Source organism: Protomyctophum bolini (assembly GCF_963924005.1).
Source record: "Protomyctophum bolini genome assembly, chromosome: 6".
Lineage (NCBI taxonomy): Eukaryota > Metazoa > Chordata > Actinopteri > Myctophiformes > Myctophidae > Protomyctophum > Protomyctophum bolini.
In genome coordinates, this window is record NC_137867.1 from 39387854 (window position 1) to 39403407 (window position 15554).

The following is a 15554-nucleotide window of genomic DNA, read 5'->3' on the forward strand; positions in this document are numbered from 1 at the left end:
CTATATTGTCCTGTGGGAAGAATTTTATGCTTTTATTTTGAAATATCTTGTCTCAAATTCCTTAAGTGTGGTGTCCAATATAATACCCAACAACACTCCCCAGTAAACTGACTAGCTTTGGTGACACACCACTGCTCCCAAGTGGTGGGATGCTAGATTGAGCCCTAAAACTCCACCAGTAATAGGCAGAGGTTGGCAGAGTCACTCACAGCGCCAGATAGGAACACAATGGTGAATGGTAGGAAGCCGTGAAAACCTCCAGTTTCCACAAAGCCAGCACTTCCCTGTCACATCCCCTGAAACAATAAAGCGGATCCCCAAATTATTTAAAAGGAAAATGCTGATGGTTTCTGACCGGATGAATTATGATTCTGTAAAGGAGGTGCTTTCTATTTTTAGGCTGCACAGCCAATTCACTCTGCAGTGTAAAGATAAACAGACTGCTACAGAAAACGAGTACATTAAAGTAGTTTTATTTTTTTGAACTAACCTAAATGGAGGATATGAGTAAATTAAATTGTCAAACAAATAGTATCCTTTTTATTAATATATTTATTCTGAAAAAAGTTTCTATTTTAAAAGTGGGTCAACATTTTGTGTGGGTACATGGATGTGTCCACTATCTGATAATTGAATCAAGAGATACGCACACACACACACACACACACACACACACACAACTTCCATCAGGCCTTACTGAAACAGTTGGAATGTCAAGGTGACATGTTTTATAGTTTGTAAACAGAAGAACATGTTCTGGGGTCTGCACCACACTGAGGGGACTCCCTACATCAACACATCTGTCTGTCGAAATAAATGAGAGGCCAGTTAAAACTGTTGCAAATCAATCAGGGAGGCAACAGAAACTAGGCCAATCAAAGATCAATGGCAAGAGAGAGAGAGAGCGAGAGAGAGAAAGAGAGATTATTTGCTACCACCATGTCATGAACTAATACAGCCACCCTGTCACAACAACTCACAACGAACCTCAGCAACCATAACACAACACACATAATCTACTGTATCTGTCTTCAATTGGAAAATTCCATTTAGAATTGATGGCTGTTATGTCAAATCCCCAAACCTCCAGCTCGAACCAAAAGGAAATAGCTAATTCACTCATACGATTATTGAAGTGATCAAGAGCCACATACTGTACACTGTTCCCTGTTACAACTCACATACCTGCAACGGCAGATACAACACAACATACTAACTGTAGATTTACATTCCAGAGACAGAAACGGTTACTGAACATGTTTCAGTGCCACCACGCAGTCATTGGGTCCCAAAATGACAGTAATAGTAGTTCACCAGCTTGAATCACACTAGTATACACACAGCATACAACACAAAGCAGCAGCAGCAAATAAACAAACAAACACAAAAGTTCCTACCTTGAGCAGTCTTCTACTTGACGTCATCAGTTGTATAAGTGATGCCAGGATCACATTTGGAAGCCCTCATGATGATGAGCCCTCCAGCGGCATCTCCAGTCATCTCCATCCTCCATACTTTCCTCCCAGTATCAATGGCACCGACCAGCCTCATTCTCCTGGCTGCCATCTTCTCACTCAGCCTTGGATGTTTAAGTACTGCACCGTCTGCACACAGCATTCAGGTGTAGTGCAGTGGTCAGGGTCTTGGGGCAGGCTCTAGGGTCCAGCATTCACAGCATGTCTGGAGAATAGACTCAGGGCTGAGAAGAAGCTGAGCTTGGGGGTCTGACTGGGGTCATCATCACACTGGCTGGTGTACCTGTGGAGCAGGTTGAGAGAGACACCATAAGCTTTGAGTATACCGTTAGTAAGTAAGGTAGAAGGAAAGAAAGTGAGCTTACCAAGAGCCATGTACAGTAAAGTACACTGTACCATGTCACAACTCACTACTAGCAACAGCCCCTTTCGGAACCCTCGGTTAAGCTTTTCTGAAGTTCGGACACGCTTACCCCAGGGTCCCCGAGTACTTATTCCACTAAAATACTTAACGGCATCGGCACTTAATGTGATTTCTCCCACGTTTCCGTTGTCTCCTATAGCCACTTTATGCATCTTTGAAACATCTCACCAACACTCAAGCGGAGCACCGCACGGCGTGAATGGAGGGTATGTACATCTGCCTCCCATGGAGAGTGGAATAAGTAGGCTACTCAGGGGTAGCGACGTCCAAACTTCAGAAAAGCTTAACCGATGGTTCCGAAAGGGGCTATACTAGCAACAGCAGACAAACATACACAGCCTGTATATGTAGGCCTATACTACATCCTTTCGGTTACAACATAAACAGCCTAGTAGTTCATATAGCCCATATCCTTTCACAACATACACACAGCGTAGTATATGTATGTATATACATTAATATTAGTTTTATATCGGATAAATAATTAGGAAGCAAGCTGTGGGGACTTAATTTGGACACGTCACTATAGGGTATGCCTTGAAAACATTGAGATGGAAATCTAGATGTGCAATTCAGGTTGTAACAAAATTGGTTCAATACGTGAATTTGGTGCTGTGACACCCCAAACAAAACATTGTCTGAACTTAGGCTATATGTATTCTATAAATGTGTATAATGTTTGTTTGTTTGTTCATTTCACTCCCTCCCTGAGGGAGGGAGTGAAATGAACAAACAAACAAACGCGTTAGAGGGAGGCTCCCTCTAACGCACACACACATACGTTATGCTTATCAATTAGCTACTCAGTATAGCTACTAGGTACACATAGCTAACTCACCTGCAGAATAAAATTCAGGTTGTAACAAAATTGGTTCAATACGTGAATTTGGTGCTGTGACACCCCAAACAAAACATTGTCTGAAGGCTATATGTATTCTATAAATGTGTATAATGTTTGTTTGTTTGTTCATTTCACTCCCTCCCTAACAAAGGGAGGGAGGGAGTCAAATGAACAAACAAACCAACGCGTCTAACGCACACACCCACATACGTTATGCTTATCAATTAGCATACAGTATAGCTACTAGGTACACATAGCTAACTCACCTGCAGAATAAAAACAAAAGGACCAAGGAAGTTTGTTATGAAGATGAATTAACTACTCTTTCAAACTGTCACGCACTTAACTTGTGACAGTTTTCACTTAATAACAACCCAGGCTATACTCCACTTAACTTCCATTAGCCTGGGTAAAGTTACATTATAAGTTGTGTTTATTTCACGCTTTTAATACCAAAGAAACATACGGAGCGGGAGTGGCTACCGGGAGGATTTTAAAGAGCGCGCTTGAAGCCTGCTGTGTCTACCTGGAATGTCTACTTTTAGGCAGGGCAGTAACCTCGACTCACCAGGCTTTCCACCACCTCAGAGGTCTCTGTTCAAAAGTCCGTATGATCCGGTCGGGAGCGGATGATATCGTTACGTCATGTTGTAGTTGTAGTCGACAGGCAGGTTAACAGGGCGGAAACTTCCATTTCCCCACAAACTCAATAAAAGCTCTCGTAGCCTGTAGCTTTTATTGAGAAAATCGGTTGAGCTCTCTCATTGTCTCTTCCTGCAAGATGTGTTTTTAAGCCTGTTAAAATAGCATGGAAATAAAAAATAAAGCATGATTTTAAAACAAAATGTGAGACACCAAAGGAGTTTATAAATGATAGCCAATAGGCTATCATTTAATTGCAAGTAGTAAGTTGCAACCCGGTACTCCAGTATCGCGCGTGTGTGGGGAGGGGGGGGGGGGGACGGGACAGGGTCTGGTCACCCTATGTGACTGTCAATATGTCCCACTCCCTACTGCACTATCAATGACAAATCCCTGTGCACCTGCTGTACTTAGCAGCACAGAAGTGATTCAGTCTTATATGCCATTAGCAGCTTTATGAGGGCTGAAACTCATGTAGTGAATTGCCTTTGATCATACTTTTTCAGCAATGTCCTGTGCTGGCCTGCAGTGCTTCACAAACACCCTGCTGCATTATGTTAAAGTGTTTCTCCGTCCTCGCTGCCCATGGACACTGTCCACTATGTTCTTAATTTAGCCCTGCTGTCTATGTTGGAATGGGGATGTGTGTCAGGAGTAGTACGACCAATGATTGTACGTATGAGGAGGCAGAAGATCCGTGTCAGTGTTTCGACAAGAGCTCTATAATTATCCCCCTGCTGAGGAACTAGGCAAGGGGACACAGACTGGGTGACTGACTGCCGGCCTGGCTGCTGCTTGGACCGACACTATTCTCTTGGCTTGTCTTCTTTGTGCATTGGTTGTGTGTTGTTGCTTACTACTTGTGTTTTAGGAAGGGGTGAGTTATAAGACATTTGCTACTATTAAAATTGTGTTTTGTTGTGCAGTAAAACATAATAAGTGAGCATGCATAGCCTACTTTACAGTACACAATGTTTACTTCTTGCTTTTCTGGTTAAAATTTCAGCTGTATACATATATCTGAGTTATTGTGAGAGGCCAATGGGACTACATGGTAGAATGAATGTAGGCTACTGCTCCTTGGCCAAGGAACTACCATCTATGGATGGAGTCAGGAGGATATCATGAGAATCACAGCTTGGTGATTAGTGAAGAAAGAGCGAGGCAACAAGAGAGGCTATGTGTCAGTCTGAGATCTCAGAGGCCAAACTGGGCCTGAACAGTCTCGACCCGCTGGTGAAGGAGGCCCACCTCATGGCACATGACTACGTTGACTATGTGATTGCCGGAGGGCCGGACAGCTCCAGCCTGGGACATGCCCCCACGGCCTGCACCGCCGCCCTGCGCCACGCCGGGGACGAGCTCCTCACCCGTTTCCCCATCTTCTTCAGGCGCTGGCCTCGGATCTTCCAGGATGTGACCGAGGACACGGCCTGCTCCATGCTCACCTCCATCCTAGACGACCACTTCTGTCCCGACACGCCCGGGGGCCGCCGCAGGGAGCTCGCCTGGAGCGCGGTGCTGTCAGTGTACGTGCTGGGTGGCCAGATGGCCATGCACTGCCATGAGAGGGGCATGGCCAGGGTCCTGCCCCAGCTGAAGGAGTGCTTGGGAAGCTATGTGGAGAGGGTGATCTGCCCTGACATACGAGATAAGGGTGGATGGGTAAGTAATAATAAGTTACTATACACACAGTTGCTAGTAGTCCGGCAGCCGACAGGCTTTGTTTAAAGTGGGAAATTTGGTATATAGTCTTTTTTTATTGGCCTAAAGTCTATATACATACATTCATGAATCCACTTTATATGTGGCCATACCATTAACATCCTAGGCCTATACGGCAAGATTTTCACATTTTTCATTATGCTTTATGTAGCATGAATCCATTCAAGCATTAGTTTTGCACCAAAAACACTCCTTCGGCTAAAAACGGCCATAGCCATTTGCCCAAATTCCCCAAAATGTGCTGACCTCAACACATTTGTGATGATTGCAATGGCCTTTTTTAGCCTAAGGAGTGTTTTTTGTGCAAAACTAATGCTTGGAATGAATTCAGAATTATGAAAAAACCCTAGTTTGACATGTCACATGCTACTTAAAGCCATGCTACTTAAAGCCTAAGACATTTTTGCCTGTATAGGATGTCAATCCTATACAACCATACGGTCACATATAAACCCCTATAAAACAATTGCTCAATACTGACAGTCCAGACGGTCAGCAAGTGGATTCATGAATAGACAATATTTTAGACCAAATTTCCCACCACACAACCCTGGCTGCCGGACTATAGTTAGTTAGTTTAATTTATTGTCCACGTGTGGAAATTTGTCTTCGGTCTCATCAACAGTTACAACAACAGCAACAACACTTACACAATTATTTTTCCATGGCAAAAAAGTGCAGGACAACAGTGGCAAATACATTGAAAAACTACATTTCTAGCGAGACATGGTATAATTTAGTGCCTTAATGGCATATAGTGGATATCCATTGACAGACAAATGTAAAATGTGGAGCCTCTGTTGATACAAGAGACCGTAGGCTACTGCAGCTGTTTCCATTGTGACCAGTGGTCCTTGAAGGGGGTCCCAGGTGTTTTCCAACACTCCCAAAAGAGTTATTGTCAAACATTACTTAATTTACAAGAAGTCTACACAGTTATAGAGACTGTAGAAGAATTGTTATTTTGATCAAAGTTTGCCTGTTATCTTTCCTATGGTACCACATCAATACAGCATGGAATTGTGGACATACGTAGGCCTACATGACAACAGAATATTCTAAGGTCTGAGAGGCTAAACGTGATCGGTGTACATAAATGAATAAATAACGTACCTGGTGGAGACATGAAAGGGTTGAAACCCACAGGTATAGCCTATTGTGCAACATAATATAAGAGGAACTATGTTGATCCACTCAAATCAATATTTGCAATATTTCAAGTAAAGTTGGTGGAAATGTTTAAAGCATTATTTCTGTTCTTGGCAGAGCGGATTCAAAACACGCTTTGGAAAAAAGCAGGACTTGGAGGGCCATGTGAAGAAGGTGTGTTACTGGACATTGTTGCTGTTGACTACTTCGAGTATAACCTACTTCTTGTGGAAGAAAATGACTTAACCAACATTGCCACCTGGTGGACGAACTGAAAAAATAAAACCTAAACTAAAAGTGTGGTTGTGTTTATTGCATAGGTTTCCAAAGATACTGCAATAGCTTTTCCTGCGAACATTGAGCCATGTGAATAAATAAAAATGTACTGTCGAGAGAAGTATTGTCCCAAATAGCTGTAGTTGTTTTAGTTTGTCCAATCTTGATACTCTTTTGCACTATACTCTATCCTTTTTCCCGTTGTTGCAGTTTGATGTTATCTATGCTGCTGCAGTCTGAAGGAAGCCAAAGAAATATAAATTGTACCCTTACACAAGATGTAACAATACACAACCTTGAACAGTAAATGCTCCGAATTGTCTACTCACCTTAACACTACATTAGAAAGGTCAATGCCCATTTACTTTAACAGATTTGCCTGGTAGTAAAACAAAAAATGTTATTACATTCTTAATAGCACTCTAGAGTTCCAAATTCCACTAAGTTCATCTTCACAATAGCTGATCATCATCAATGGTCAACATTTTTCATTTGCAAATGAAAACCAAGATTTAGAGTTGCAATAGTAAAGGTTAGCATACCAGTATAGTACTTTGTACCAGCAATGTGCTTCATAACATGCTACACTTTATCTACAGTGTAGTTGAAAAACCTTACAGCTCACATTTGTCCTAGTTAGTGATGTAGAGGTATTTTACCTAGAAATACAGTGGAAAAGCCTTGCAGCTTACATTTGTCCTAGTTGATGTATTGAGGCATTTTACTTTAGAAATACTCTGTAGGATCTGATCTACAAGCTTATATCATTTTACTAAAGCTACCACCACTGGTCAGAGCATGCAAATCTGAAAAAGCAATGTCATGGAAACAAGACCTTATGCAAAAGGGTTTTATTTTCTGTTCAGACATAAGTCGGTAAAAACCTGACTGCAAGATGTGAACAGTCAAACAGAGCATCTGACTACTAGCCTGTGGGAAAAGAAAGTTGGATCAAAAGTTTCTGTACAGACAGAAATAGGTGACAGTCAAAACAGAGGGAAAACATTTATAACCAGGTGAGCTGAGCTCCTTCATCGCGTCCTCTCCGGCTCAAACTCAACCCTCCTCCTCCTCTCCTCAACAAACTGGAACAGATTACTGACAGTCAGTGAAATAATACAGCTTTAACAGCAGAACAAAACACCCAGGCCAGCTCCTCCATCAAACTCTTGCCGACAATTTTTTAGGCCAGCTCCTCTTCATCCTCACCCTCCTCAAACTCGCCCTCCTCCTCAGCAGTGGCATCTTGGTACTGCTGGTACTCGGACACCAGGTCGTTCATGTTGCTCTCGGCCTCGGTGAACTCCATCTCGTCCATGCCCTCACCGGTGTACCAATGCAGGAAAGCCTTGCGTCTGAACATGGCGGTGAACTGCTCCGAGATGCGCTTGAACAGCTCCTGGATGGCCGTGCTGTTGCCGATGAAGGTGGCAGCCATCTTGAGGCCGCGGGGTGGAATGTCACAGACGGCGGTCTTCACGTTGTTCGGGATCCACTCGACGAAGTAGCTGCTGTTCTTGTTCTGCACGTTCAGCATCTGCTCGTCTACCTCCTTCATGGACATGCGGCCGCGGAAGATGGCAGCGACTGTCAGGTAGCGGCCGTGGCGTGGGTCGCAGGCAGCCATCATGTTCTTGGCGTCGAACATCTGTTGGGTGAGCTCAGGCACGGTGAGGGACCTATACTGCTGGCTGCCTCGGCTGGTGAGGGGAGCGAAGCCTGGCATGAAGAAGTGCAGACGGGGGAAGGGCACCATGTTGACGGCCAGCTTTCGGAGGTCGGCGTTAAGCTGCCCGGGGAACCTGAGGCATGTGGTCACGCCGCTCATGGTGGCAGAGACGAGATGGTTGAGGTCGCCGTACGAGGGAGTGGTGAGTTTGAGTGTGCGGAAGCAGATGTCGTACAGAGCCTCGTTGTCAATGCAGTAGGTCTCGTCTGTGTTTTCTACAAGCTGGTGTACGGACAGTGTGGCGTTGTAGGGCTCGACGACTGTGTCTGACACTTTGGGGGAAGGCACCACGCTGAAGGTGTTCATGATACGGTCTGGGTACTCTTCACGGATCTTGCTGATGAGCAGGGTGCCCATGCCAGAGCCAGTGCCGCCACCAAGGGAATGTGTTAGCTGGAAACCCTGAAGACAATCGCAGCTTTCGGCTTCCTTCCTCACGACATCTAGGACTGAGTCCACCAGCTCAGCACCTTCTGTGTAGTGGCCCTTGGCCCAGTTGTTGCCTGCACCACTCTGGCCTGAAGGGGGGGCAACACTCAATTAATGTCATGTTCTGTCAAAGAGAACATCTGCAATAGAACATTCAAGTCTTAACACAATAAAGTCACAAATAAAGGATTTACCAAAAACAAAGTTGTCTGGTCTGAAGACCTGTCCGAATGGGCCGGATCTCACAGAGTCCATAGTGCCTGGCTCAAGGTCGACAAGGACTGCGCGTGGAACGTATTTGCCACCTAGAATGCAGAAAAGACAAAAACATGAGCAAACGAACAGTGCAAATAAAGCGTGTGTAAATATGTATGTAGGTATGTGAACTTCAAAGCATTGCAATCTTACCCGATGCCTCATTGTAGTAGACGTTAATCCTGTCCAACTGCAGGTCACTGTCTCCGTGGTATGTGCCAGTGGGGTCAATCCCATGCTCGTCACTGATGACCTCCCAGAACTGTCAAAAACACAAGGCAAATGTCAGGTACAGGGCAAAACAGCTGCTCAAATATAATCATGTAGGTTATTATATAGTCCCATCTGCCAAGTGCCTTTCTGAGACGGTAAAACTAAATCGATAATTCCTCTAAACTGCGTCACATAAATTCATAATACACAAATACGTTACATAAATTCAAAATTTCCCCGCCCTGCAGTGTTCGGCGCGCGCGGCACAGCCCCTCATTGGCCGAATTCCACCAGCTATGATTTGAACGGTGGTGATGCTACTTGCTACGTCACCAACCGAAGCGCCACCTCCTACATCCGTCGAAAAAACCGGGTGCGGCGCGCGGCCGCTCAATGAATTGACAGTAGTGTAGGCCTCATCGAGTATTTCACCAATAAAAACCTTACAAAACGCATTTTTTCCATCGTGGCACTACACAAGTTAAGCAAAAAACCACAACACCACTATATAACCAAGCGTTAACGAGGGCGGCCGTCGAAAACGTGATTCTTGATCGCCATCTGAATCGCTTCATTGTTTTGCGCATTGCAGTGGGCCTAGCGAGTCAAATGTTTAATAATCTTTCATAATCACGCTAAAAATGAACCCAACGAAGCACACATCGTCGATATAAATCGACGACACGACTATATAAATCATCTGTTGAATTATAACAAAGGCCAAATTACTGCTGCCCGGTCATACAGAGTCGCGGCTAATTTCTCGAAATAAATCCAGATAATGCGAGAAATATGGCAATATAGTTTGAAATCCATGCTACAATGTCAGCTTGAGGGGCATATTTGACGTTTATAAACAAGATTCGATGGCCTTTTGTCTCGACTCGGCATGAGGATCATTCAAAGTGAAATGCCACCATGGGTGTGGTTACAGCTTGAAGAAGACAGTCTCAAATCTGTGGCGTCTGAACAACAACAAAAAAACACTAAAACTATTAGATTAACTAAACATCATATTAAAACATAAAAAAAACTACTAACCTTGGCTCCTATCTGGTTTCCACACTGACCAGCCTGGAGATGCACGATTTCCCTCATTTTGACGAAGAGGTAGGATTTTAAATCTTTTTAACAAACAAAGGAAAGAGGAGAGCGACCGACTGCTGTTCAAAGTGCGCGAATGAAGAGAACTGCTTTCTTATATATATGGTCGCCGAGCCCCGCCTTTCGAAACGCTCATTGGTTCGCGACCTTAACCCGCCTTGATGGACGCAGATTCTGGCCAATCGGCTTCGCAGAGGACGCTCGCCATTGGACGGTTTCGCCTGTCAATCAGGGTTTAATCTCGAATGTGTGACTTTGTGGTCTAATCCCGAGACATGTTCTACTTCCTCCCCCTCTGTACTGTAGGCGCTAGGCGGATTTATGCCTCGCCGTAGGACGGTGGGTCGCGCGCCGCTAAAAGTTCCGATATACAAGCCCACCACGGCTGACGAACGCCACGCGTGTTGAGCTTGCAGATCGCTTGTTTTGCGGCGCCGTCGTACGAGGAAACACAGCCGACGACAGCTAGCCGGGGTTGGTTGGTTTGATGGTTTCGCATCTGAAACCATTTTACATAACGCCAAACAACCACACGTCTCTCACATGCACCGGTTAATGTTCTATCATCATAAAGCAGTTTATATATTCGTTCATCTTCTTAAGTGAACGTTCTAATTTGATAAGATGTTAAAACCGGCGAGTGGTGGTCTTCATTCTCAGTCCACGTGGCTAAGTAGCATACCGTAGCCATCATCATCATTCATCGGCCTATAATGGCAGATTGTGAGTTTCACTAGACAATACAGTCCCAAATGAATGATGTTGATACACAAAGAAATTCGTAAGTAAGGGATGATAGCCTAGTACTGATTTCTCCAGTCGTTTGGGCTTTTACTCTGTCACACAATGACAGCAGTGTGTTGTCTAATATAATGTACAATTATTAGTTGATTAGACCTATTAAAATGATATGCTTGTACTAGCTAGGTGATATGCTCAGGCTACAATGATTGTGACAGCAAAGGGAGGTTAAATTCCTATACACCCACCACCATAATGGCAGTATGCTCAGAGCTACAGTCAATGACCCCTGACAAAAGATGCAACAAAACACTACTATTAGCCCCAGTATGATCATATCATATACCACAAAGGAGCAGTGCCTAAAGATGTATGTATGATGTTTCTCTATAGGCTGTGTGTTTTGAGCTGACCGAGCAAAGGAAAGGAGGGAACGACTGCGGAGAGAACTTCTGTAACCTACATAGCCAAGCCCACAGATAAGACTGCACCCTTATCAGTCCACTACATCTGTGTGAAGCCAGGTACACTTTAGTTTTAACCCTTTACAAAATATGTGGACTGTCATCCATCTTCCCTGTGTGCAGAAAATGGGACAATAACCAACTAACTAAAGGCCTATTATGCTGCTGCTGTCCCTTGAGTCAGATAATGACGAAAACAATATATGAGAATGTATTGTGTGTGTGTGTGTGTGTGTGTGTGTGTGTGTGCGTGCATGCGCGTGTGCGCGCACACACACACACACACACACACACACACACACACACGTGTGTGTCTGTGCCAGCCCTGCGCCCACGACCACGCACACAACAAGGGGTGGCTGACAACTTTAATAACAGAGACTATGCGGAATGAGGGCAGAGGGGCGTATTAATAGTTAATCTGAGAACCAGGGGAGGATGTGTGTGACACTAGGGCAGGCAGCACCCCATGCCTGGGCACAGTTGCTGCAGCTGTATACTTGTGTCCTCCATCTGAGGACAAGAGATAGAGGAAAAGCCATCAGGGGACCCTGGCTCTTTGTTTCTCACACGGGGACCAGCAGGGCTCTCCAGTGTGGGCCCCTATGCATCAGACAGGGCTTTTCTACTCATACCTTTGCAAAGCCCAAGCCCTGTCTTTACTACAGTAAAGCCATACATAACATACCATGCATTTTCATCCCAGATTAGTTCTTCAAGGGTATGGTAGGGATTATCATACTTTTCTGGAAATCTGAGTAAATGAACACTGCCCTACAAAGCCAAAGTGCAGTAACTACGTGTTTGGACAACACCGATTTGTTTGTGTATCCCAATGGTCAAATTAGCCTTCGTGATTGTGGGGGTAAAAACTATGAACAATTACCTCAAGAAGATATACAGTACAATTAGTGTTGCTACTTATGCCGATATGTCATTTGGCTGAACAGGTTAAAACTCCTTTAAACCCATTTATCAGTGATTTATTTTATTTCGTAGTTACTATACTCTAGCTTTGTATGGCAGAATAGCAGTGTGCTGAAACAAAGTTTCTTGTACACATTGGCAATGGTGTATGATATTCACACAGCCCCTGGCATGGGTGCTTTTTCAGGAATGTCCCTGCTGCTCTACTCATCATATCTAGGTCATGTTCATGTAGCCTACCCTACCATGAACAGTACACGGTATAATCGGAAACATACAAACGCCGCTCCCATTCAGTTCCCTGACTGGGTTATGTCAGGGAAAGGAAAAGACAACCGTAAATATGATGAGTTAGTATAGCACTATAGCCACTATTCCATTTCATCCCAGCAATTCTATCTTTTATGCAGTGTATCTCAAAGTCACAAAAGTCAGAGTCAGTTTAGTTTATATTCAATTCAATCCAATTCAAATGTATTGAAGTGTCAAATCAAATCACAACAACTTGTCTCAAGACACTGTAGAGTAGAGAGACCCGACAGAGATCCCACCCTGAGCAAGCAATTTAATATAAATTTGCACGTACAGTACATGGCACTTGACCTGGTGAGGTTGGTGCGTTTTAATGGCCAGCAACAACATCTAAATATAATTACACACAGTTATCAAAATATGCCAAGACATAATGTAAATAAGAGATGCAGTGCAAAGAATGTGCAGAGAATGACATTGGGAATGTGATATTTGAAGGGTTTATTTTTCTCTCCACCCTCCCCTATTAAAAATGCATGTACTCTGAAGCAGTTGGATGCTACCAGTAATGTTCTGTCATAGGTCTGTTTCTCCCCATTATGAACACTCTGTGGTAAATGATTTCTCCCTTTTTTCAGATTGGAGTGGAGAGAGAAGAATGGCCTCATTGTTGCCAAGATCGTCTCATAACCATAAGGTCACTACATCGAGTGTGTCTCCGACAGCCATGCGAATACCACCAAACCCTTACCTTCTCCCTCACTGTAAGTCACATTGCATAACATTTTGTTGAGCGCATACAACAAACGGCTTAAACATTAAAAACAACAATTTACAATAAATATAAAGAGAATAGAAAATAGTAGGCATAACTAGCTAAATGTACACAAAGGTTGAAAATGAACATACTACACAAATGTTAGTAGTAGGCCTACATGAAGTATAATCCTCCAATGTGAGGATGCAGTATGAGACAGCTAGGGTGTGTCTTGGCAGACAGCCAGGGCTGTTTCTCGTTGATCTCCACCGATTGTGTTCCTCTGCTGCAGTTTGCATCTGGTGTGTGGCATAGCTCAATAATGCATCATTATTTCTAGTAAGAGGGAGTATGGAGAGTCTTAAACGGTTTGGGGTGACGATGAACCAGGTAGACAGGACGGGATCGCAGGTCGAATGGAGCCCAACAGTACATCTGCATTTTTACCTCCTCTCATAATAAGCACGAGAAGGAATTGCTGACTGCCCGAGCTTCTTCAAGGCCGGGGGCGCGTAACGATTATGGTTATTGGAATAACCAGATTATGCACTTCAGATTGCTACTGAATATGTATCTTTTTTAGAGCTCTTTGGAGGCTTCCTTTTGACTCAGCATCTTTCAATACACTGCAGCATCAGGCCACCGCCCATCCCCCTTCTCTCATGAGCTGTTGCCAGCGCATGGCAAACTGATGCTCATACCTAGAGGATAAGTGAACTCTCACACCACCAATACTCTCCGTATTTTGTGAATGTAGCAATCTTCTTCAGGTGTCTGTTATTTTATTTTGTCAACCAAGGACCTTTCAAATTTAAAATGTATTATTATTATTATTATTATTATTAATAATAATATTTACCATATGCAGCATTTGATTTAATGTCAGACAAGAATTTACCAAATATCTTACCAAGAATTTGGTAAGAATAAAATCAATAAATGTTGTGTTTGCAAATGTCAGATATCTCATTCGGAATCCAAGTTATACAGCTGCAGACAGAGAATAGCATTTGGATGGAACATAATCAGACATGCCACACCCTGCATGGCCGGCTTCAGCTGCCGCTATTGATTGTACTGCATGTACAGCTCAATGAGGTTGTGGAGGTAAGCGTGACAACAGCACATGGACAATCCTAATATTATCAAAAGGGCGTGTCCATTATTATTTGTTATTTTTATTTGTCTTACAGCACTTGGACAGAAAGGTTTTGTAGCGTTGTGTCTTTGTCACCTTCCAATTCTTTCTCATTCAACTTGCATCATTTATAAAATAAATATAACCGCCTACAAATAGCACGAATAATCTCGCAAACAAGTTACAACATCAAACAAGCTAAGTACATATACTTAGACAGAATGTTCTCATAGCAGCTTTGGAGCAACACTGATAATACACAGACATAAGAGATGAAGGAAGTGCACAATACATTACTGTATTTACATAGTCAAATTGAAAATACAGAACTCAATGGAGTATTGATTCTCGACAAATGGGGAAATGGGTTTCGTTTTGCCCTGTTGCTGTGATGTGCGTGTGTGTGTGTGTGTGTTGGGGGGGGGGTGGTTAAAGACAGGTGTCAGGCAGGAACAGCTGGGAGCATGTACTGTACGTCTGCTCAGAGGAACCACTGATTCGACCACATATCAGGTTACTAACTCCCCACAGCGTTAGCATTTAGCAAGATCCTTCACGTGCTACTCTGGTCTGGACCCCCACAGCTCACATACAGTACAGATTACTGTACTGCAGATGAGCAAAGGGTTCCAAGGCATCATAGCAGTGGGTTCTTCTGTATTCATGTGAATCTGGGTTACACCCATGACCAGGTATTGTTGAAAATAGTCTAGCTGCCCTGCAGTGGCGGAAGGAGGAGAGGTCTGCTGAATAATACAGAGGGAGAAAACACACCCCTCCACCATTTATTTTTTCCTTTCTTTCCTATGTGTTATGCGTGCATGGCTTTAAGAGCGCTGCTCCGCCACTGCCTGCCTCCAGTCCACGGCCGCTCTCCAAAGATTTGAGTCAGGAAGCGCAGCTGATGTTAATGTGGCCAGACAAGTCATCACTGGGCTATGCGCGCACACACAGCCACGTCTATGGAGCATTATTGAGGATGATACTCAGCTGTGGCTGGCAGGGGGGGGGAG

The 15554-nt window shown here is 43.9% G+C and overlaps 2 protein-coding genes across 3 annotated transcripts; one reads left to right on the forward strand and one right to left on the reverse strand.

Annotated features, from left to right (window-relative positions):
- The first annotated feature begins 4131 nt into the window (after positions 1 to 4131).
- bcl2l16 (BCL2 like 16) lies at positions 4132 to 7329 on the forward strand. Of its 2 annotated transcripts, XR_013964250.1 has the most exons (4): positions 4132 to 4259; positions 4389 to 5047; positions 6374 to 7171; positions 7236 to 7329. XR_013964250.1 is itself a non-coding variant. In XM_080766350.1 (3 exons), the coding sequence occupies exons 2-3, from the start codon at positions 4562 to 4564 to the stop codon at positions 6500 to 6502; spliced, it is 615 nt and encodes a 204-aa protein (XP_080622476.1). In that variant the 5' UTR covers positions 4132 to 4259; positions 4389 to 4561; the 3' UTR covers positions 6503 to 7218. The 2 variants fall into 2 exon arrangements, 1 of the variants encoding a protein (XP_080622476.1); XM_080766350.1 differs by lacking the exon at positions 7236 to 7329 and having other exon boundaries at positions 6374 to 7218.
- Positions 7330 to 7366: 37 nt separating this feature from the next.
- tubb2b (tubulin, beta 2b) lies at positions 7367 to 10330 on the reverse strand. The gene is made up of 4 exons (XM_080766348.1): positions 10200 to 10330; positions 9099 to 9207; positions 8885 to 8995; positions 7367 to 8779 (listed from the first exon to the last, which is right to left on the reverse strand). Exons 1-4 carry the CDS (start codon positions 10254 to 10256, stop codon positions 7716 to 7718), a joined length of 1341 nt encoding a protein of 446 aa, XP_080622474.1. The 5' UTR covers positions 10257 to 10330; the 3' UTR covers positions 7367 to 7715.
- Between the last annotated feature and the right edge of the window lie 5224 nt (positions 10331 to 15554).

What these genes read in the sequence shown, in the direction of transcription:
- bcl2l16 (XM_080766350.1), top strand. Translation starts at nt 4,562, where the DNA reads ATGTGTCAGTCTGAGATCTCAGAGGCCAAACTGGGCCTGAACAGTCTC. An exon ending in TACGAGATAAGGGTGGATGG is followed by an intron (nt 5,048 to 6,373) that starts GTAAGTAATAAT and finishes TGTTCTTGGCAG; the next exon opens with AGCGGATTCAAAACACGCTT.
- tubb2b (XM_080766348.1), bottom strand. Translation starts at nt 10,256, where the DNA reads ATGAGGGAAATCGTGCATCTCCAGGCTGGTCAGTGTGGAAACCAGATA. An exon ending in GAAACCAGATAGGAGCCAAG is followed by an intron (nt 9,208 to 10,199) that starts GTTAGTAGTTTT and finishes TGTTTTTGACAG; the next exon opens with TTCTGGGAGGTCATCAGTGA. An exon ending in ACCAGACAACTTTGTTTTTG is followed by an intron (nt 8,780 to 8,884) that starts GTAAATCCTTTA and finishes CCCCCCCTTCAG; the next exon opens with GCCAGAGTGGTGCAGGCAAC.